This window comes from Pipistrellus hanaki (genome assembly GCF_964339955.1).
Source record: "Pipistrellus hanaki genome assembly, chromosome: 8".
Classification (NCBI taxonomy): domain Eukaryota; kingdom Metazoa; phylum Chordata; class Mammalia; order Chiroptera; family Vespertilionidae; genus Pipistrellus; species Pipistrellus hanaki.
The window spans coordinates 17,455,641-17,477,517 of NC_140510.1; the positions used below are offsets into that span (position 1 = coordinate 17,455,641).

The 21,877-nt window shown below is 39.9% G+C and overlaps 1 protein-coding gene across 2 annotated transcripts in view; it reads right to left on the reverse strand.

Annotated features, from left to right (window-relative positions):
- Nucleotides 1-21,877, reverse strand: part of ZRANB3 (zinc finger RANBP2-type containing 3) — a 163,969-nt gene that overhangs the window by 37,450 nt on the left and 104,642 nt on the right. For both annotated transcript variants that reach the window (XM_084892252.1, XM_084892253.1), the window contains exons 9-12: nt 8,153-8,272; nt 5,359-5,478; nt 2,300-2,479; nt 1,423-1,575 (exon numbers count right to left, since the gene is read on the reverse strand). In XM_084892252.1, coding sequence (XP_084748378.1) covers nt 1,423-1,575; nt 2,300-2,479; nt 5,359-5,478; nt 8,153-8,272 — 573 coding nt within the window. The remainder of the gene's footprint in view (nt 1-1,422; nt 1,576-2,299; nt 2,480-5,358; nt 5,479-8,152; nt 8,273-21,877) is intronic.

Genomic DNA, 21,877 nt, shown 5'->3' on the forward strand with positions numbered 1-21,877 from the left:
CATAGAAATGAACTTTTAAACAAAGTTCAATAGTTAGGAAATTTTAGAGAAAGAAAAACTACAAATAATTGTTACATTTTTATAGTTTGAATTATATATATTTTTATTTAAAAACCTAGAATACCTGGTTTTTAATTGACCAAAATATAATGTAATAAACACTACTAAAAGGAGTTGTTTAATTAAAAAAATTCTTACAGCCCTAGCTGGTTTGGCTCAGTAGATAAAGCATCGACCTGTGGACCAAAGGGTCCTAGGTTGGATTCCAGTCAAGGGCACATGCCCAGGTTGCGGGCTGGATCCCAGAGAGGAGCATGCAGGAGGCAGCCAATCAATGATACTCTCTCATCATTGATGTTTCTATCTCTTTCTCCCTCTTCCTTCCTCTCTGAAATTTTTACAAACAATTCTTCTATTTTTTAAGCAACATTTGACAAAATGGCATTCTAGCATCCTAGGAAAAAAAAAAACCACACACAAAAAACTAATCCTGCAAATAAGATACATAAAAATTTAGTAAAATTCCACATAAAAATATTATGTTTTTATGGAACTAAACTTTATATTAAAATTTAAAATTTATATTATGAAAAAACATGTATAGACTTTAATTTTATTCTTATAATTTCTGATCAATTCTTTAAAAAATTAAACTCCCCATAATTCTCATACCATATTGCCCCAAAAAGGGTCTGAAACTTGCTTATGTTACATTTTGTGGCAAATTTAATACATGTTTCCCAACCCTCAGGGTCATAAAGATAGCCTCCTGTATTTTTCTCTGAAGTTGGATTCTACTCAGCTTGTTTTTCTAAGGAACTGAACAGTGAGGCACTGATATTAACTGTTGGAAGATACAAGCCACAGCTGCAGCCTCCTTCCATCTGTTAGTTTTTGGTTCTAAGCAGTTTTTCAGCTTTATGTGGAGGCTAGCTTTCAATAGCACAGATAAGTAAATATTGCTATTTAAAACAACCCTATATAATAAAAAGTTATTATGTAAATCAACTGAACAGCAGAACGCCAGGTTGCTATGACACATACTAACCACCAGGGGGCAGACACTCAACACATGAGCTGCCCCCTGGTGGTCAGTGCGCTCCCACAGGGGGGTGCTGCTCGGCCAGAAGCCAGGCTCACGGCTGGCAAGCGCAGTGGCAGTGGCGGGAGACTCTCCCACCTCCGCAGCAGTGCTAAGGATGTCCGACTGCCGGCTTAGGCCTGCTCCCCACCTTCAGTTGGACATCCCCTGAGGTCTCCCAGACTGCGAGAGGGGGAAGGCCGGGCTGAGGGACTCCCACCCTCTCCACCCCGCCTTCCCTGAGTGCATGAATTTCATGCACTGGGCCTCTAGTATACAATAGACTTATAGTTTCAGGATATTAAGAAAATAGAAAAGGATAAGTCATATGATCGTCTTACATGAGTGAACAAAACTTCATCCCTGAGCTCCTCCGAACTCTCACTGGGAGTCCAAGCTTCAGCAAACTGCAGGAAATCCCATTTTTCTTTCTCCCCTTCCTCAGCCTGAAGTCGCTCCTTCCTACCGTTCAAAGTGCTCCCGGTAACCTGCGCCTGGAGGAGAGAGAAGCATGCGACCTTCGTAACGTTCGCCGCACTGCTGATATTTGCTAAGCAATATCTTGGTTTTGCATTTGAATCACAAACAATCCATTAAAGAAAATCATATTGCTTCAACATATCATGTGCTGTAGTAATATAATTATTCAAAATCACAACCAAATTACCAGTTTTCACTAGACAAATTATTCTAATATTTATAAACTTTTGAATCTACATATGAATGACCATTTTGAATATCTATACTCAGTGCTTGAAAACTATCTTCTAATATTTAGTCAAATCCTTTCTATAAACATTCTACAAGGCTGGGAGAAGAGACAGCTCCAGGGACAGAGCAAGCAATGTCCCTCCTATCTTTTCAAGAGTCTGGGTGCAGGGTGTCCTCTATCCAATATTAGCTCTGGATTCAAGAATCCTTCAGAGAAAGGGTTTATTCTTTACTTCCAAAAAAGACTTGGTGCTTGAATGCATTATAGTTCCTTGCTAGCTATCCCTCTCCGCTAGCCTCTAAAGTGGTATAAGAAGGGCATGAATACAATAGGAATGTCTGTCTCTATTACAAAGGATAGCAGATACGGTACTACCTTTTCTATTATCACCAATATCTTTGTGTACTTAGGTATGCTTTGCCTGAAAACACTAAAACTCATCCTCTTAACTCATGTAGACTATGGATAACAGTAAGGTGGTAACCTGGTTTAAACTCAAGCCTTACCTTGCGATTCAACATTCCCCACATGAGGGTGTCTAGAGTCCCATTGGCAATGAGGTAGTGAATATTCACAGAACTGCACTGTCCGATTCGGTGAGCACGGTCTTCTGCTTGCTTTATATGCCCAGGGTCCCAGTACAGCTCAGCAAATACAACATGAGTTGCAGCAGTAAATGTCAAACCCTGAGCAAAATAAAGTGAAGAAACCTAGATGTAACTACACTGCGAATATAAAAAGAGCCACGTGTCATAGTCTTTCTGAACACATTAAATGGAAAAGAGAACGCTAAAGGACTTAAAAACATATCAGTTTTTCATACTAAGCCAAATTAAGAAAATATAATTCATGAAAGGCAGATGAAGACTGCAAGACAGCCAGGTGAACTACAAAGCACACATTCAAAATGTATTTCAATATTTCAAAAGTCAGCTTGATGGACACACACACACAGAATTACTTTATTGTCTGACGAGGACTGGATTCATATTACCACTGGAAAATCTAATAAAATACATTATAAATGAGAGTATAATTTCTAACACATGGTATCCATAGCAACGAGGAGAGAGCAATGACATCCTCTGTTCATTTAATTCACACTGCTGTTCTATAAAGCAAGAAAATCATGTCTCCAGTCATACTGTTCTCTTCCTATGAAATTTCTTATGTTACATTCCAAAGGCTCTGAAGTCTACTAGCTTGTATCTCAATATACATAACACAATTTCATTTTCTACGCAATTGCACTTCACATCAGTTTGAAATAGTGCAACATTAAAACGATTAACTGTCTTGTTTTATAAATAATATATGAAATAAACAAATTTCCTCAAACTAAAAGTGAGTAAAAAACGCAGGCTGAGTTGGCAGGCTGAGTGAACTGTGAACCCTGCTTATGCTATTGTCACATGCAGGTGGTGGACAGAAACACCTGCCATCCTTCGAGAGTGTCATCCAACCCATGCTGATGTTCACATGCACTAGAACTTGAAGGGAGGGACTCTTACGACTGCTGTATTGTTATTTTGACATGTGATTCTAACTTAAACTATTTTTATATCTCATAACAACATCATGCTAACCTTCATTCAATGGTGGCATTAGTTCTCAAGCTGAAAAATTCACTGAGGATTGTTCACTATGGAACAGAGTTAGAAGTAATAAAAACATGGAGAGAGCCAAACCACCACCGTGCTAAACTGTGCTGCTGTTTAGGACAGGGAATGCCACAAAACGCTAGAGATGATGCCGAAAATGAAGAAGTGTATTTAAAGAGGGACACCGTTAAGCACGTACAGAGCGTCATGTGACCATATGACAATGAAGGGGAGCATGCTGGCAGGCTCAGGTTCCTTCTAAGACACTTCTAAACTACAACAAAAGAGCCACACACCCCGAGCAACGCTCTTTCTCCTTTCCTTTCTTCCTATGAAGATACTGTCCGTGAACAGGAGTTTTGAATGATGCACAAATACAGCCTAGAATAAAATGTGAGTGCCCTGTCAATCTTACCTTCAGAGTCTTTTCTCAGGCCGCTCCTGAGCTCTCCTGCCTGGCTCCGCCTCATTGCTTCTCCCATACTATGTGCATTCCATTTCTAATTTTAAGCTTTTTGGTGATATTGTCTATGTCTGGAATATTCTAACATATAAAACTCAGATTACTGGAAGTTTAATCTAACATGAACATGGAAGTGTTGAGACAATCATCCTTTGGGTTAGAATTCCTAGTGAGTTCTAGAACCATGTAAAATTGTATGTATATGTGGGTAAATCCTCATGGAGTTTCTCTGTATATACAATCTTATATACACACACTAGTTCGCTGGGTAAAAAGCAGATCTTTGGCTCCGGTTCAGATTCAAGTCCACGGAAGATGCCAGATATGGCATACACCAGGTTGGACGCACAGCTATATATTCAATTACTTTTCCAGATGTTAAATATCGTGGCTCAGACATTTATAGTGAAGTACTTCAGAATATTAGTAGAAAAGAAAATACAGAAGGCTCCCCTCTTCTACAGTGTGGCAGAGACTGCTACTGCCTTCCCCAGTACTTATTCTTATCTTATTCCTTCGCAAAGTAACACCTGCCTTTTAGCATAACTACCTGGGAAAAAGTCTACTTTTCCCAGCCTGCCTTGCAGTGGCTAGTTGTGGCCATGGGAGTGACCACAGGCCGGTGAGAGGTAGCATGCCTCTCTCCAGACAGCTGTCTGATGGCAGCTCTGCAGAAGTTTGAGCAGCCTTCGTAGGAGAGAGACCTGCCAGGAGTGGTGAAGCAGAAAGCCATGCTAGTCTTGGACTGTCTACATGAGAGAACTAAGTATTTAGGTTTTTTTAAATAAGGGTTTCTATTTATTTGTAGGCAAACATAATTCTTAATATATATATATATATATATATATATATATATATATATATATATATATATATATATATTTCAGAGAGGAAGGGAGAGGGAGAGAGAGATAGAAACATCAATGAGGAGAGAAAATCATTGATCACCTGCCTCCTGCATGCCCCCCCAACCTCCAATGGGGAACAAGCCAACAACCAGGATATGTGACCTGACTGGAAATCAAACATTGACCTCCTGGTTCATAGGTCGATGCTCAACTACTGAGCCATGCCAGCCAGGTGCCAAATGTAATTCTAAGGACCAAACCAGGGGCACCCCATACAAAGTTCTCAGAAACAGAGTTCTTATTCCTCAGGCCATCTTACCTTATGAACTCTGAGGAAAATTACCAAGGAAGATAAATTCTGTAAGAAAGAGATGGGAAAAGTCCAGACAAATTCAAAGGAAGGAAAAACAGTCATGAAACAGTATTACAATCAAATGCACTATAATACTTCTAGAAAATTCTTTCCTTGAAAGTTCAGGAAGATAGCAGTAAGCGGTGTTGAGGTCTCCTTCTAGTATACTTTCCAGCACTCTCCAACACAGAATGAACATTGATCACACTAGATACCAGATATAAAGTTATCACTATAGTTAATGGCCTTCTTATGATTTCAAAGACATTTTATTATCAAGTTGAGGCCTGAAATTTCTTACCTGACCAGCAGCCTGAATGCTTAGGATAGCCACACGGGTCTCAGGATCCTTTTGAAACTGATTAACCAGATGTATTCTTTCTGAAGACGGAACACTTCCATCTATCCTAATGTATCGAGTCTAACATTAACAAAGGAAACAGAAAAGTTAGGACAAGCCCGTTTGTACCCATCTTATTTTATATATTTTACAGCTTATTTTTATGTTCACATAATAAAATAGAAACTGGTTAAGATGACAGGTTGGAAAATATACAAGAAGAATCTTAACCAAATTACTTAATAGCTTCTGATAACAATTTTATGTTTTTTTTTTATTATTTGAGTTTTATTTTCAAGATTAAAAACAATTTATTCATTTTTAGAGAGAGAAAAAGAAGAGAGAGAGAGAGGAAGAGGGAAAGAGAGAGAGAGATATCAATTGGTGGCCTCCCACACGGGGATGGAACTCAAAACCTGGGTATGTTTCCTGACCGGGAATCGAACCCACCACCTTTCGGTGTATGGGACGACACTCCAACCGAGCCACACCAGCTAGGGCCTAGCAATTTTATATTTTTTTAATCTTTTAAGCTACTTGAGGGTAGGAGCTATGCCTAATTTATCTTTATACCATCATTGCCAAGTGCAATGTCTTGTATGTAACAGGAGATCCATAAATCATGACTGAATAAAGCTAATGTTGTCTCAGTAAAATTCCATGAAAATCAATATGCCAATTTTCAATTTAATGATGTATCAGAATAACTTTCTAGTTATAGGACTACTAACTCTAGAGAAAAAGTAAAATCAGACATACAAGAAAGGAAAAAGGGCATTCTGCCCAGGTATTAGAAATCCATGAAGAGCAGTGCATCTATTTCTGAAATATCCCAATAGTACTGGGAAAATATCTTTTTTATTTTAAAAAAAATATATTTTATTGATTTTACACACAAAGGAATTGAGAGGGATAGAGAGTTAGAAACGTTGATGAGAGAGATACATCGACCAGCTGCCTCTTGCACACCCCCCACTGGAGATGTGCCTGCAACCAAGGTACGTGTCCTTGACCGGAATCGAACCCGGGACCTTTCAGTCCACAGGCCGATGCTCTATCCACTGAGCCAAACCGGTTTCGGTGGAAAATATCTTTTTTAATGTTCCATTTGAGTTCTCTTTTTTCACATTATTAAACTTAAAAGAAATAGGCATCTCCATTGAGGTGGGGGACAAGACCCACACCCATGATTTTAAGAAGCAGGGAAGCATTAAGTGCCTATCTGAACAGTTCTGAGTTTTAAGAATGATGTGAGTTGAGAAAAGGAAGCAATCAGTATGTGTTAAAACAGCTAAAAATAACTTATTTCTCAACTTTGTAAAACAAGTATAAGCCCTGAATTTAAAATAACCTCATTTATATGTGCACTTTTATGGAAAATATAGTCTTAAATAGTTGAGACAGAAATATTCACTTATATAAGAAGACAGTCAAGTGAATCACTAAATAGAATGTCCCTTAGTAACTTTCTCTGTTTTCACAAAAACATATAAAATGACCAGTGATCCATTTACTATCCATTAGGGAGATTATAAAATCTTCAGATAGTCTTTCTAAAGAAAACACATTGCTTTGAGCAGTTCACCTCCAACCCCAGGATACCTACATTTTTTATTCTCAGTGATGTAAATGGGATTCTAAATCCACCAGGAAAGCAGAAGTGGAGAACAGAAGGAGACTGCTCCTCTTGGAATAAATTCCAGTATTTTAAGGAATAATGGAATCCGAATAAGAAAATACTGTGAGTCTAATAGTAAGGCCCAATCATTTCAAAGTGATTTGTAAGGTTAACTCTCCCTCAGAAAGTGTTTTATAGTCACTATGAGGTAATTAATGAGAAAGTACCTTTCAATGTACAGCACTTTTTTATCATCAATGTTTTGATAAAGGAAACACTGACATTACTTTTTGGGTAATAATGAACTTACTGGCTAGTGCTTGATACATCTATACTGTACAAAGTAATAAAAATATGGCTTTATTCCTCCATTTAAAAAAATCTACCTACACAGGCAGGAAGTTCTGCTGTTATGCGTATATCGAGTTCACAGTTTGTCAGGAGATATTATCTGGCTGCCTCTGAGCATCTCTAGAAGCCCTCTCACATAAAGGATGGCAGGTTTCAACTTTGGAAGAAAAAATGGAAGATGCTGTCACTGACAGAACAGCTGGGAAACAAGGTGGGCCTAAGATCCCAGGCAGGAAGGCAGCTGGCTTGCTGGAGCTTACCTGACGGACTACCCGGCCCTAAGCTATAGATTCACTTACACTACTAGTAAGTCTTCGTAATCATATTCTATGGAGTGTGCTGCCTGGAGTTTGAAAGGTCTGACTATAGCTGGGCACAAAAATCAGCGGAATTCACCCTTCCTTTCCCCTCGACGTCTCCCCCATTCCAGGGGTGCCTTTCGGGTAAACAAAAATTTTAACTTTTAACTGCCTATACCAATCTCAAATGGTATATCCATGAACAAAAACTAAATTCACGACATAGACTATTAAAGCAGCATATTTTAATCAATTCAGACCATTTGATTAGTGGAAAATTATGAGATGGGTATAAAAGGCAAATTTTAATAGGATACCATCAACACAATAGTAATATAATATTAGGATAATTTTCAAGAAAAATATATAATATTAATTTATATACCATCATGCAAAATAGGTAAAAAAACAAACAAACAAACAAAAAACTTCGATTATAAGACAACCGATGCACCTGAAAGTACTTTATGGACAAATGGTAACATACCTTGTTTTCTATGACTGCTTCTGTGCAAGCCTGGAGCATGAGTAAGTGGTGAGCGAAAACCAGGAATTTAAGCGAATCGTTCTGAAGCATCATCTTAATATAATCCTTTACCGCACCTGCCTAAATATTAAAGTTAAACCTTATTCTTATTAACATCATAAAATGTTTATTAAAAGTCATTTTACTTCCTTACAAGAATCAAGAAAAACTCAAACACTGATACATTTCTATGAATTTCTGTTTTGTGTTCTAAGTAGGCCAAGGAAATAGAAGCTCCCATATAATAGTGAGTGGGAGAAGAGGGACAAAAGAGGAAAAAGAATATATTCTTGTTGAGAAGACAAGAATATAAGAATTAGCAGGAAGAAAAAGATGACAAAAGAGTTTAGGTGGAAAGTAGACTCTGGCCAAGAAGAGGTTGGTGGTTTTTTTCTGAAGGCAATTCCAAAAAGTTCTTAGAAAAGACTAAGTGGAATAGAGTTAAGAAGAAAATGAAAGGTAAAATTTAGATGAATAGCATGAAGGGAAGACTAGGAAAGAATGAGAAAGCTGGGACTGAAGCTTAATGATTAAGAAAGTAGTTTTATTCGCTTTTTTAGCTAAAAAATTAAGTAGACCAGTGGGTCTACTTAATTTACAAATAGGGCACTTTAGGGGAGAAATGGATAATGAGAAGGTCACAGAAGAGACTGGAGTAATGAGATTAATAGTACAGAAGGGAGGTCTGAGAGAGCAGGGAGATACAAAGAAATTGTTGGGTAGAAAAGGAAAAAAATTTACAAAGTGCAAATTGAATAGGCTTTTCTTACTTAACGGGAGGCCAAATTACCTATTAAGAATAAGAAATCAATCTGAGATGAATAAAATAAGACTTAAATTTAAAGTGGATAACATGACTTAAATCTACAGCACAAATGTAGCCTCTTAACTGTTAAAAACTAGTTACTTTGACATTTTGGGGGAAAACAGTAGGCGGAACACATTTAATCTCCATCCCTCTCAGAGCTCTATTTAAATAACAGAAAGTATATAGGGAGAAAGCATTGGAGAGGGAGTGATAGCAATAAAACTTTGGAAGCTAAAAAGTAGACAGATGCCTGGTAACTGATCAGCCACCTAAGCTGTCCTATGAAAAACCCAGAAGAGGAGCGCCTGGCTTGCAATGTTGTAATCTTAAAAAGTTCGGCAAATGGCGCCTCTGGAAGGAGGAAGGGGACGTGGCTAAAACAGGAAGATTGGTTGAAAGAATGTTTAGTGGTTTATTATGGAAAACACTCATCCATATGCTGTCTCGACCCATTCCATACAATAATGACTTCCCATCCCATCCTGGCAGAAAACTAGAGATTTATTTTCTCAAGCGGGTAAAGTAAGGTATCTGATGGAGGAATCTCACATTGATGGTAGGCTATCCTATAAAAATCCTGGGGATTAAATGAAAGTTACATAACAAATGCTGAGATCTTCTCTTCTCTCTCAATCTTCTTACCCCTCACAGACCCATACTCTCTAGGCAGAGAACAGAACCATGTAAAATTATTATTTTCTGAGGAATCTGACCACCCAAAGAGAAAAGACCAAAGATATTGATTTTGGGGGTTCCTCAGCACAACATTCCAGTCAGATCACCTTTTATTGAAACCCATAGTTTACAAGCCATAGCCACAAATAGAGTTTCCAGTCATCATTTAATGTCTTACTTGTAAATAAAAACAAAGAACTGCCGAAACCGGTTTGGCTCAGTGGTAGAGCGTCGGTCTGCGGACTGAAGGGTCCCAGGTTCGATTCCGGTCAAGGGCATGTACATTGGTTGCGGGCACATCCCCGGTAGGGGGTGTGCAAGAGACAGCTGGTCGATGTTACTCTCTCATCGACGTTTCTAGCTCTCTATCTCTCTCCCTTCCTCTCTGTAAAAAGATCAATAAAATATATTTTTTTAAAAACAAAACAAAAAAAAACAAAGAATTAAGGATCAGCAGGCATTTGTAGAAGGCAACCTATCTGAACAGATCAACTGTACAGAGAGAGGAAAATTAGAAGGGATTACATTTGTAAAACAAGAATGGTATGCTACAAAAAAAGAAATAAAGAGGAAGGAAAGTATTCTTGGTAAAAAAATAAATAAATAAATAAATAAATAAATAAATATATATAGATATATATATTAACAGAAATAAGAAAATAAGAAATTCACTGGCTATTAAAATAAGAAAGTCTTCCAGAAAAAAATCAGTTAAAATATAAGAAAATTAGAGGACCAGGCCAGTAGGGCAATATATGAATAAAAAATTCTAGAAAACAGAGGAAAGAAAATAATAAAAGAAATACAAATGTTTTACAGAATTTAAGGTATTAAATTTCCAAAATGGAATGTGGCAAAGGCCTAAGAAGATTCTGCACAGTGGATGAAAATGGACCCAGAGTTATGTCCATCATGAAACTTTATAATACTGAGGACAAAGAAACGACTCTATGAGCTTCCAAAAAGGAGTGGAAAAGATTTCACAAAATCAAAATCGAATAAAAATTTTGAACTGCATTGGATACTTCAATATCAATACTAAAAATCCTAAGAGAAAATGATTTCCAACTAAGAATTTATATCTAGCCTAATTAAAAATCAGATATAAAAATAGAATAAAAGTATTTTCAAATTTGCAGGGATTAAAATAATTTACCTCTAATATACACATTTTTTTAGAAGACTACTGAAGAATGTGGTCCAGCAAAATAAGGGAGTAGACAAAAGAAGAAAATAATCCTATATAATAAAAGGCTAATTTGAAAATTCATAGAAAGACAGAACTGAAAAACCGAACAACTGGTCACTATGATGTGTGCTGAACCACCAGGGGGTGCGTGAAGAACATGGCAGGAGTTGGCAGCAGGTGGCAGAGCATAGAACAAACATGGTGGATGTCAGCTGTGGTGGAATGGTGGAGCAGGTGAGCGGGGTCACCAGACCAAGGCGGGGCACTGGTTGCTGTCATCGGAGCGAGCCTCTGGTGGTTACTGAAAATTCTTTGCTCCTGTGAGCCGCAGTCCCGCCTGGTGCTCGCACCTGCTGAGCCCGCTGCTGGCACCCAATTGCTCAGCGCTGTCAGCAGGCGTGAACAGCAGCTGCCGGCCCCGATCGCCCCTCAGGGCTTCTCCACCACCCCTGCTCCTGCACAGCGATCGGGGCAGCAGCCACCACTCACATCTGCTGATGGCACCGGCCCTGCACAGAGAATGGGCTGAGACACGCCCCTGGGCCCACCACAGCCTCACAACCCACAGTTCCCTTCAAGGTGGACTAATTTGTGCACTGAGCCCCTAGATCTATCTAATAAAGAGGGAATATGCTAATTGACCATCACTCAGTCACAAAGATGACTGTACCCACAGCTGAGGCCAAGTTTCCTTAAGGAGACTTAACGAGCAATCTGCAGGGACCTGAGGCTATGCCCTCCCCTGCCCCTGTGGGGCTTGACAGGGGACCTCAGGCTGAGCCCCTAACCCAGCAGGGCTTGACAAGGGACCTAGGCTGGGGGACCTCAGGCTGTTCCTCCTGCCTTGGAACCAGGCCAGGGGATATGAGGTCACATCCCTCACCCAGAGGGGCTTCATGGGGGACCTCAAGGAACACTTCCCGTCCTGGTTCTGGGCTAGGGGACTTTAGGCTGCTCCCCCCGCCCCAGCCCTAGCACCAGGTCGGGGGACCTTGGGCCGCACCCCCCGCCACAGCACCACGCCAGGGGACCTAGGCTGCTCTCCCCTGCTTGACAGGGCTTGACAGGGGACCTTAGGCTGGCCCCCCCACACCCAGCGGGGCTTGACAGGGGACCTGAGGCTATATCCCCCACCTGGCGGGGCTTCACAAGGGTTGGATTGGCCAGGTCTGGATCTAGTCCAGTGGGGAGAGGGGGCAGCCAGTTCTGGGTCTAATGCGATTTTGAGGCGTATGTGGGTGGGAAGGGACTTGACTCTGGGTCCCCCTTTTAATGTGCACAAATTTCGTGCACTGGGTCACTAGTATCAAATAAAGAGGTAATTCAGCACAAGGAATAAATAGAGAAAATCTCCAGGATGAGAGCTCTGTAGCAGACTGGATGAGCAACAGTCCCGACTGGGGTGGACCAAAGGCTACAGGGCAATTTTCCCCCCCAAATATATTTTCTTGATTTTTTACAGAGAGGAAGGGAGAGGGATAGAGATAGAGAGAGAGCTAGAAACACCGATGAGAGAGAAATACCGATCAGCTGCCCCTGCACACCCCCTCCTGGGGATGTGCCCACAACCAAGATACATGCCCTTGACCGGAATCGAACCTGCGACCTTAAAGTCTGCAGGCCAACGCTCTATCCACTGAGCCAAACCAGTTTTGGCCAGGGCAATTTTTTTTACATCGATTAAAATTAATAGAATACTAATGTTTAAAGATATTGAAAGGAGCCCTGGCTGCTGTGGCTCAGTTGGGTGTCACCCCATGCACTGAAAGGTCACTGGTTCAATTCCCCACCATGACACATGCCTGGATTTCATGCTCAGTCCCCAGTTATTGGGTGCAGGAGTCAGCTAATCCATGTTTCTCTTTCACATTGATATTTCTCTCTTTCTTTTTCCTTCTCCCTTCTCTAAAATCAATAAAAATCAATCAATCAATCAATCAATCAATAGATTTAAAAAAATTAATATTGAGAGAAAATTAAACCACCAGAAGAAGTCTGAAAATAAATTATTGAAAATTATTTAGAAGAAAGAAAACATACCCATAGTATATTGCACAATTCTCCTATAAATATTACAAACACTAGAGGCCCGGTGCATGAAATTCATGCACCGGGGGGTGGGAGGGAAGGGTTGTCCCTAAGCTCAGCCTGCACCCTCCCTAATCTGGGATTCCTCTCACAATCCTAGACTGCTGGCTCCCAACTGCTCACCTGCCTGCCTTCCTGATTTCCCCTAACCACTTCTGCCTGCCAGCCTGATCACATCCTAACCACTCCCCTGCCAGCCTGATTGATGCCCAACTGCTCCCCTGCCAGCCTGTTTGCCACTAACTGCCCTCCCCACCCAACTGCTCTTCCCTGCAGGCCTGGTCGCCCCCAACTTCCCTCTTCTGCTGGCCTGGTCATCCCTAACTGCCCTCCCCTACAGGCTTGATCACCCCCATTGTCCTCCCATGCAAGTCTGGTCCCTCCCAACTGCTCTCCCCTGCTGGCCATCTTGTGATGGTCATCTTGTATCCACATAGGGGCAGCCATCTTGTGTGTTGGAGTGACAGTCAATTTGCATATTACATATTTTTTTTGTTAGATAGGATTAGATAGAATAGAGGCCTGATGCACGGGTGGGGTCTGGATGGTTTGCCCTCAAGGGTGTCCCAGATGAGGGTGGGGTTTCCTTGGGGGATGGAACATCCTGGGTGAGGGGCCTGGGGTAGTTTTCAGGCTGGCCACACCCCCCAGAGACCCAAGCAGAGGCTCTGGTATTTGGGATTTATTTATCTTCTATAATTGAAACTTTGTAGCCTTGAGTGGAGTCAAGCCTCCTGCTTGCTCCGTGGGTGGCTGCAGCCATTTTTGTTGAGATTTATTTATTTTCTATAATCGAAACTTTATAGCCTTAAGCAGGGGCCAAGGCAGGCCAGGGTGCGGAAACTTGGCTTCCTCCATCACCAGGGGCAACTCAAGCCTCCAGCTCTGAGGCTACTGCCATTTTTGTTTGGATTTATTTATCTTCTATAATTGAAACTTTGTAGCCTTAAGTGGAGGCCAAGGCAGGCCAGGGCAGGTAGAAAGCTTGGCTTCCTCCATTGCTGGGGAAACCCAAGTCTCCTTCTCTCTCCTTGGCTGCAGCCATCTTGGTTGGGTTAATTTTCATATTTTCTCCTGATTGGCTGGAGAGCATGGCTTGTGGGTGTAGTGGAGGTATGGTCAATTTACATATTACTCTTATTAGATAAGATGGTTCTAATAATGTATAAATGGTGAATATTGACTAAGCCAAAATTAGTTTAAGTTACTATAAAATTAATAAAGTATAACTATATCCATCCATCCACCCATGCATGCATGCATCCATCCATCTATCACTTTTTTGGGAGAAGGGGAATTCAGAAAAGATCTAGATGTGTGGGAGAGGTGAGGGGTGAAGGAGCTAAAATTTTATCTTCCACATTAGGAAGGCAAATGGTGACAGCTAAAATTATAAACAAACAGTAATACAAACCAAGAAGCAAGATAAACTTGTAGCTGAGAGATTTGAGATAAATATTAAAAAGATCAGCTACAAGAATAGGAAGCAGTTGCCTTTAGGGAATAAGTTTAGGGAACTGTTATATTTTGAAATGGCTATTTCTCCTCATCCAACTATGACCATATGTGGCTTTGGTAGTAGTGAAAAAAAACTAAAACGGGCATTTCAAAATTGAAAAATACCTATTGAAAGCTCATTTGAAAGCCCCTTTTTGTATGTCTAAATTTTCTAAACAATAGTTATTCATCACACAATGAGACTGGAAGCTGTTAGGAACTTTAGCCTTGGATTTCAGTGTCTCAGAAAGTAGAAATGAAGCCCTCTCAAAATAAGGAGCTATAAATTCCAGATATGTTGCCATGGTAACTGAACCACTTTAATAAACTTCATGTTTGTCTAAAGAGCTATATTTACCATGATAAGCCTTTCAAAAAGTACATGGCAAGTTGGAGTATTTTTAAGGTACATTCATTTCCCATCCATTGCAGACTAATCACTGTTCCCCAGCATCAGACGCATTCCGTGCCTCTTCATAAGAAAGCCACTTCTACTAGAATCCTCCACTCATGCCACCCTTCCTTATTCAACCAGAAACTGCTGATGCCACAGCACAAGCTCCCTACTCCTGACTCCTTCCAATCCACTGGTTCAGAATAATTTATGGTGACTATTAATTTTATAAAGTTCAATCATATTATGGGCTAAACAGTCTCTTGGGACTAAATTTAGTAACTTAATCATCTTTGTGATATTGCTTCTTAGGAAAAAATGCATTTGGAGAACCAAAATAACTATGCACAAACACTCTTTAGAATTACATAGATTTGCATCCTAAAACATAATATACATGCATTTTAACTATTCTGATTTTCTTTTCTTTTTTTTAATATATTTTATTGACTTTTTACAGAGAGGAAGAGAGAGGGATAGAGAGTTAGAAACATCGATGAGAGAGAATCACCAATCAGCTGCCTCTTGCACACCCCCTACTGGGGATGTGCCCATAACCAAGGTACATGATCTTGACCAAAATTGAACCTGGGACCCTTCAGTCTCCATTCCACAATCCACTATCTATTTTCCTCCTCTAATACAAGAACATCATTGTTTTATTCACACTTTATCATCACTGACCATCTTACTAATGAACAGGAAGGAGGCAGACTGTGCCTGGTTCGGAGCCAGAGACCCGTGCCTGAACAGCAGTGGCTTCAGTCACAGAATCTCAGGCCCTGCGTGGCAGAGACGATGGCGGTGGCCTCATTCCATCTCACTGCAGACTATAAATAGATCCTACCTGTGTTAAGCTGCTGAGGCAAAACAGCAAAGAGGAAACACACTTGTGCATAATGGAGCTGTGTTTAAAGCAGTCTGCCTCCCGGAAAAATTTTAAGGCACAAAGGAATGCTCCCATTCCCCAAATAACAGAAATTTAAATTATGGGATGGTTTAATCATAGAAAAATAACTGGCATTTCTCTTAAAATGGACTTCTCTAAAAATGAGATGTTGTTGTAACGTACCAGAAAATAGCTAAAAGTTGGCTAAGTCATACTCACTTATATCTGTTTCCCTAGGAGAGTATTACACAGATCGTAAGTCTAAAAAATCTGTGAATTTGTATCCAGTGTATTCTCAATAAGTATTAAAAGAAATAAGAATAATAATATAAAGGAAAATTAATTTAATAACCTGAGACCCTTCACTAATTGACTTTTTACCAATAACACTGATTATTTTATCTTCATTTCCTTTTAGTGTTTATCATAATTATTTACTGTTTATTATCATTATTAAACTTCTTATTACTAAGAGGTATCTAAAAAAGAGATCTCAATAATGTAATAACAAAACTAAGAAAATAATGACAAACATACTTAAAACTTATACAGCCTCTATCCTCCTACGTACAAGTTCTGAATCTCTAAAGACAGACCAGCATAAATGCTTTCACAGCACATGGAGGATATATATCAGTACCATAATTGTACTGTACTTTAGCAGTGCATATTATAAAAATGGATCATATCAATATAACCTAATTTGCTGACATGACCTAGTTTGAAGTGCTGTATTCCTGTCTGCCTAGAAGGACACAAGAAAAAGAAGAGAAGATCAGAGCAGAGCAGGCAACCTATCTGGGAGCTCTGTGAAACCTGAATAGATGGAGACACATCTGTCGCTAAGGCTTCAGACAAACTGTGCTTGGAGCAAAGGGATAGGATAGACCAGTGTTTCCCAACCTTCTCTCATGATGAGAATCACCTGGTGGAGTTGTTAAAACACAGATTCCTGAATCCCAACTAAGAAGTGCTAAACTAGAATTTTTGGGAACATATAGGTAAAATTGTATACTTAACTAGTGCTCTAACACAGATGTTATATACAGAGCACTAAGTTAGGTATGCAATTTTACCTATATGTTCTCAAAAATTCTAGTTTAGCACTTCTTAGTTGGGATTCAGGAATCTGTGTTTTAACAACTCCACCAGGTGATTCTCATCATGAGAGAAGGTTGGGAAACACTGGGATAGATGACCCTCAGAGGTTCTTTCTAGCGCACTGTTCTCTAATCACAGTTAATGAACAGTGTTAAAATAGTCATATAAATGGATGTGGGAAGGATTCGCTTCCTCAGAAGAGCTGACAAGAAAAATACTTTACACATTGTTTATTATCCTATAGAATAAAGAGGTAATATGCAAATTAACCCTCACACTGTCATATCGTCACAAAATGGCTGTGCCCACAGCAGAGGCGGGGTTCCTGTAACAAAGGATGGCTGTGCCCACAGCAGAGGCAGGGTTCCTGTAATGAGCCATAATGAGCGATCACAAGGACCTGAGACTTGGTGGCACTGCCTCGCTGGGGCGGGGGATCTGAGGCTGTACCCCCCACCTGGTGGGGCTTGAAGGGGGACCTCAGGCTACGCCCCCCACCCTGGTGCAGGGTTGGAGGACCTGAGGCCATGCCCCTATCATGGCACCAAACCAGGAAACCTGAGGCTGTGTCCCCCCACCCGGCAGGGCTTGATGGGGGCCCTGAGGCTGCACCCCCTGCCAGAGGGGTGGGGGGGCTTGACAGGGGTGGAGCTGGCCAGGTCTGGATCTTGCCCAGTGGGGGTGGGGCCAGCTGGGTCTGGGTCTCACGCTATTTCGAGGAGTGCGTGGGTAGATGGGGACTTGTCTCTGGGTCCCGTGGTGCATCCCAGACTCTGACAGGAGGAAGATTTTCATATATTATTATTATAATGAAGATTTTCATTATTATTATTTTTTTTATCTCTGATATTTCTATTATGGAGAAAGGGCAAATAGCAATATTAAAATATTTCCTCTAGCCGAGACCGGTTTGGCTCAATGGATAGAGCATCGGCTTGGGGACTGAGGGGTCCCGGGTTCGATTCCGGTCAAGGGCATGTACCTTGGTTGCGGGCATATCCCCAGTAGGGGGTGTGCAAGAGGCAGCTGATCGATGACTCTCTCTCATCGATGTTTCTAACTCTCTATCTCTCTCCCTTCCTCTCTGTACAAAATCAATAAAATATATATTTTTAAAAATTTCCTCTAATTAATTCCCTTTTAATGTGCATGAATTTTGTGCACTGGGCCACTAGTATGGTGATAATCTTTTAAAAATTAAATACCACAAATATTGGCTGGGTGGTTTAGTTGGTTGAAGCATTGTCCCATATATCAAAAGGTTGTGGGCTCGAGTCCCAGTCAGGGCATATACCTAGGTTGCAAGTTCCATCCCCAGTCAGGGTGCATACAGAAGCCAACAGATCAATGTTTCTCTCTCTCTCCTCTCTTCCTTTCTTCTTTTCTCTCTAAAATCAAAACACATATCCTCGGGTGAGGTTTTAAAAATTAAATACCACAAATAATAAAGTTATGTGTCTCCAAATAGCATATTTTATAAGTAATTATATACTCACACAAATGCATTTACTTGAATACTCAGTATTTTCTTTTTTTCTTTTTAAAAAAAAACATATTTTATTGATTTTTTACAGAAAGGAAGAGAGAGGGATAGAGAACTAGAAACATTGATGAGAGAGAATCATCGATCAGCTACCTCTTGCACACCCCCTACTGGGGATGTGCCCGCAACCATGTTACATGCCCTTGACCGGAATCGAACCCGGGACCCTTCAGTCTGCAGGCTGACGCTCTATCCGTTGAGCCAAACCGGTTTCGGCAATACTCAGTATTTTCTTCAAAAATCTTCTTACTCTTCTCAAGACTTTCAAATTTAGATAAACTCACCGCTGAGGAGCATGCAGGGCAGGCCGCATGCAGCCTGGCGGCCAGGATCTCCACACGTCCCAGAGCCCAGCAGCCAGCCCCCATTGTGGGTGCCGGGCTCGGGGCGTGGACTCAAACCACCACTTGGTTCTGGAGAATTCCCAAGTGGCTGGGGGCACTATGGTGACACAGGGATGTTCCCACCCTGCCCCCAGCCACTTGGCGCCTGCACCCATAGGCTCCAAGTGGTCAGGGGGCGTTCTGGGACCCCTGCCACTCATGACCTGAGCACAGGCCTACAGGCTAGGAGCGGCCTGGGTTCAGAGGATGTTTCCGGGACTCAGGCCGCTCAGCGCCTGCATATACAAATTAACCACCATCTTTGTTTGGGTTAATTTGCATATTCACTGATTGGCTGTGGGTATAGCAAAGGTACAGTCAATTTGCATGTTTCTCTTTTATTAGTGTAGATGGGGGACTGGGCTTATCCCACATCTCATGTTTTTCCCAATTTCACTGAATGGCACAAACATCAACCCAGTTGACCAAACAAGAAATCTACATTTTACTTTTTTCGTCCCCTCCATATTCAGTCATCACTTATGTCCATTGATTTGCCATCATAATAATTCTTGAATTATTCCTTTCCAGTGAGCACATGGTACAGCCACTGCTCTGGGTTAGACCACCCACTGTGCACTGGGTTACCAGTGCTCACCCCAGCTGGATCCCCTGCCTGCAGGCTTGTTTCTTCCAGTGCATTCTCCACACAACTACAGTTCTTTCCCTGAGGCTCAAATCTGATCCTTTTACTCTGCTCCATTATATCAGATTATTCAGAACCCTGTGGAAAATTACAAACTATGAACTGCGAGTTTCATGACACGGTTACTGCTCTCTACGGTCTCCAGCCTAGTCTCTCTCAGAATGCCTCCCTAACATTCTACGTTTTAGCCGTGACGACCTACTTTTGGTTCCCTAAATATGCCACTTCTAGATAATTTTTGTGAGTTTGAAAAACTATTCATCTGTCTGAAATATATTCCACCAGCCTCATCCCGTTCCTATTTCACTCCCCCCGTTTTTTAGGTTCACTATCCCCATCCTTTTCCCGCCACCCCCAAGGTAGGCCAGCTTTCTTTTCCCAGGTGCCTCCGCAGTTTGAAGCACTAAATAAACTACTATAGTTAAATGTTTATTTTACTGTCTTCCCCAACATATTCCAGTTCTTTGAGAGGGAGATGCTGGTAACTTGTTCATTGCTCCTCCCTGGCACCAAGCAATACCCTTGCTATATAGTGGGCCCTCAATAAAGATCTGCTGAATTTGTCAGGAAAACAGCTAAAGAAAGGAATCTTCAACACTCATTTGCATATAACATAGTAGTCAATTTATAATCTATGGTAGTTCAAAAATTCATTTATAAATTGGCTTGTGAGAACTCTGAATACATTTTCTCATAAAAACAATATTAAATGTAGTAGATAATTAGCTACCTTCCCAAAATCTATTTAATCAATAATGTAACTAATCTGTATCATTTAAAGTTACTATAGATGCTAACTACTGGATAACAATAATGGTTCTGGGGGAAAATGTATGAAGAATTCCAATTTAGTAATGACATGAACTACTAATTTATATAACTGGTTCAGGACAGAAATTCTAATAAGAAGGGAATGAAAAATGACTAAAAACTAGGGATTTGGGGTGGCAAGAATTGGTTGTCTGCTGCCATTAATCTTTGGGAACATGTTCTAATCTGAATTAACTGACATTTCATCTCTCTTCTATTCCTTTAAGAATCCTAGGAATTAGGTACCAAATTCCTACTGACTATCAACACTTCAGACTTCCAACAAGGGTTTCCTATATCACAGATAGGAAGTTAAAAACAAGGTTCTCATACATATTCTTTTTCCTTAAATAAGCGTTCTGTACTCACTATTAAATGCAAAAAAAGCTAAGCAAGCAAGTAAACAAAACAGCTATTAACTCTATGAAAAACAACAGTTGTCAAAAAAAGAAATGTAATTATAGTCAACTGTGAAATGCTTAACTGAGTCATTACATGGTATACAATAAACACCAATCAAACCAAAAATTATGATAAAAATTATGATATGGGAAAACAAAGCTGGGTGAATGTATTGCAAATACTTTCTCCTAATCTGTATTTTACATTTGCATTTTTATAAGTCTCTTTCATATTTCATACTTTTTTAAGAACTAAAAATTTTAGTTTTGAGTACAATTTTTTCCCTTTAAAGTGTGTGCTTTTACAGATGTTGAATTAAAATGTTGTACACATGAAATTTATATAATGTTATTAAATAATGTTACCTCATTAAGTTTAATAATAAAAAAGCATATATTTTTGTGTTCTATTTTTTTTTTTTTGCCCCCCCTCCCTCTATTTTTGTATTCTATCTAAAAAAATCGCTATCCAAAGTTTGGAAACATTATGCTATTAAAATGTTTATAAACTAGCTTATATTTATGTCTTCAATCCACTTCAAGTTAATTTTTATGTATGATGTGAAATAATGGTCAAGGCTCATTGTTTTCTTTAAGAACATCCAATTGTCCTAATACTGTTTGTTGAAAAACTTATCATTTCCCATTGATGTACATGGATGAATATCTAGGACACACACACACACACACACACACACACACACACATACACACTTTTTTAAAGAGAATTTTCATAAGCTTATTTGAGCCAAACTGACAACATTGCTGGGAAGCAAGTTCTCAAATGCTTCCCATACTTTTTATGAGCACATTTTATCTCCATTACTGGCTTATAAACTGATTGAAAGAATTTTCTTTTCCCCAGATACTGGTGTGTTTTTTGTTGTTGTTGTTTTTTAAATTTCTACAATAGCATTTCCACTTTACTATGTTTATAGTTTTCTTATTTCTTCTGAAATTCTTCTTTTCATGATTATTTATTTATTTATTTATTTATTTTTACTACATCCTTTAATATTTAATTCACAGCTTTAGAAAAATTCCTTGTGTAATAGTTCTACAATCTGGGTCATTTCTTCAATTGGCATTATTGATTGTCTTACCTTTTAACAACTTTTAAAAATTTTTCATAAACTCTATTTAATGCTAGAAATTACATCTAGAAGAAAAGGACTGATTGAGATAAATGATGTTTACACCCAGAAATGGGCATACTTCTCATCCTGCCAGAGTGATAGTATGGGAGGCACTAAGACAATCTG